Source organism: Penaeus monodon, chromosome 25 (assembly GCF_015228065.2).
Source record: "Penaeus monodon isolate SGIC_2016 chromosome 25, NSTDA_Pmon_1, whole genome shotgun sequence".
Lineage (NCBI taxonomy): Eukaryota > Metazoa > Arthropoda > Malacostraca > Decapoda > Penaeidae > Penaeus > Penaeus monodon.
The window spans coordinates 42,801,403-42,802,327 of record NC_051410.1 but is presented as its reverse complement, the minus strand read 5'-3'; the positions used below and the strand labels follow the sequence as shown (position 1 = coordinate 42,802,327).

At 41.4% G+C, this 925-nt stretch overlaps 1 protein-coding gene across 1 annotated transcript in view; it reads right to left on the bottom strand.

The window, feature by feature from the left end:
• Positions 1 to 925, bottom strand: part of LOC119589286 — a gene marked incomplete in the record, with an annotated part of 113,340 nt that overhangs the window by 8,828 nt on the left and 103,587 nt on the right. The window contains 2 exon segments of the mRNA XM_037937904.1: positions 286 to 459; positions 687 to 797. Coding sequence (XP_037793832.1) covers positions 286 to 459; positions 687 to 797 — 285 coding nt within the window.

Below are 925 nucleotides of genomic sequence, written 5' to 3'. Positions count from 1 at the left end.
TCCGTTATTCAGAATCATAAAAATAGATACACAAATTGATTTTCCACCCAAACCTTTCTAATGTCAGGAAATTTCATAATAAACCGAGGGAAAATCACTTAAATGGCATTCTTGTAGAGATTCACACCAAGTTAGTAAATTACCTTACGTTTAACCAAATCATTAATTGAAACCACCACCAGAATATCAGTTGGATAATTCTACATTAAAGTTTGGTAATGGGTTAGCCACCACCACCAGTAACTTGGATTGGCTCTCTGCCTTCTGGAGGGGGGGGGGGCTTACCACTCAGATTGCCTGTGGATCGATATTTTCTGTATCCCGAAGAGGGTCCCCCATAGCTGCTTGAGGCTGAGCCACGCCTCATTCTAGAACCTTCCAGAGCCAGACTTGGTCGACGTGCCTCGTGTACATGGTATCCTTCATGGTAATTAAGGCCATTTCCTTGTGACCCATAAACTGTTATGTGGGGCAGTACCATTTGTAGCTTATATGCATTACATTTAGCTCTTACACTATTTTGAAATCATATGAATGACAATTTTTCTTTTCTTGTCTTTTGACTGGGGCAGCAATAAATTTGGAAAGTTCAAAAACGGCTGCTTCTCCCAATCAATACATTCATTTCTTCATAAAATCAAACTTGCTTTATAATACATGCAAAGCACACATTAAATTAAACCTACGTGAATCTTTCCTGGATTCTCCCCCACGGGCGATTGAGGAGTAACCAATAACTGAGGTGGGACGTCTGCCTGTGTGGCCTCGTTCCAGAGTGCGGGTCGTGCTGGGATAGTCTATTTGGTGGGGATAGAGGCATGTGACTGCCATAAGGACTTCAAAACAGGTACAAAAATATAGCAGAGAGTTGTCCATACAAAGGGTACTCAAATCCATCAAACCCATTACTTCTGGGTAATTACAG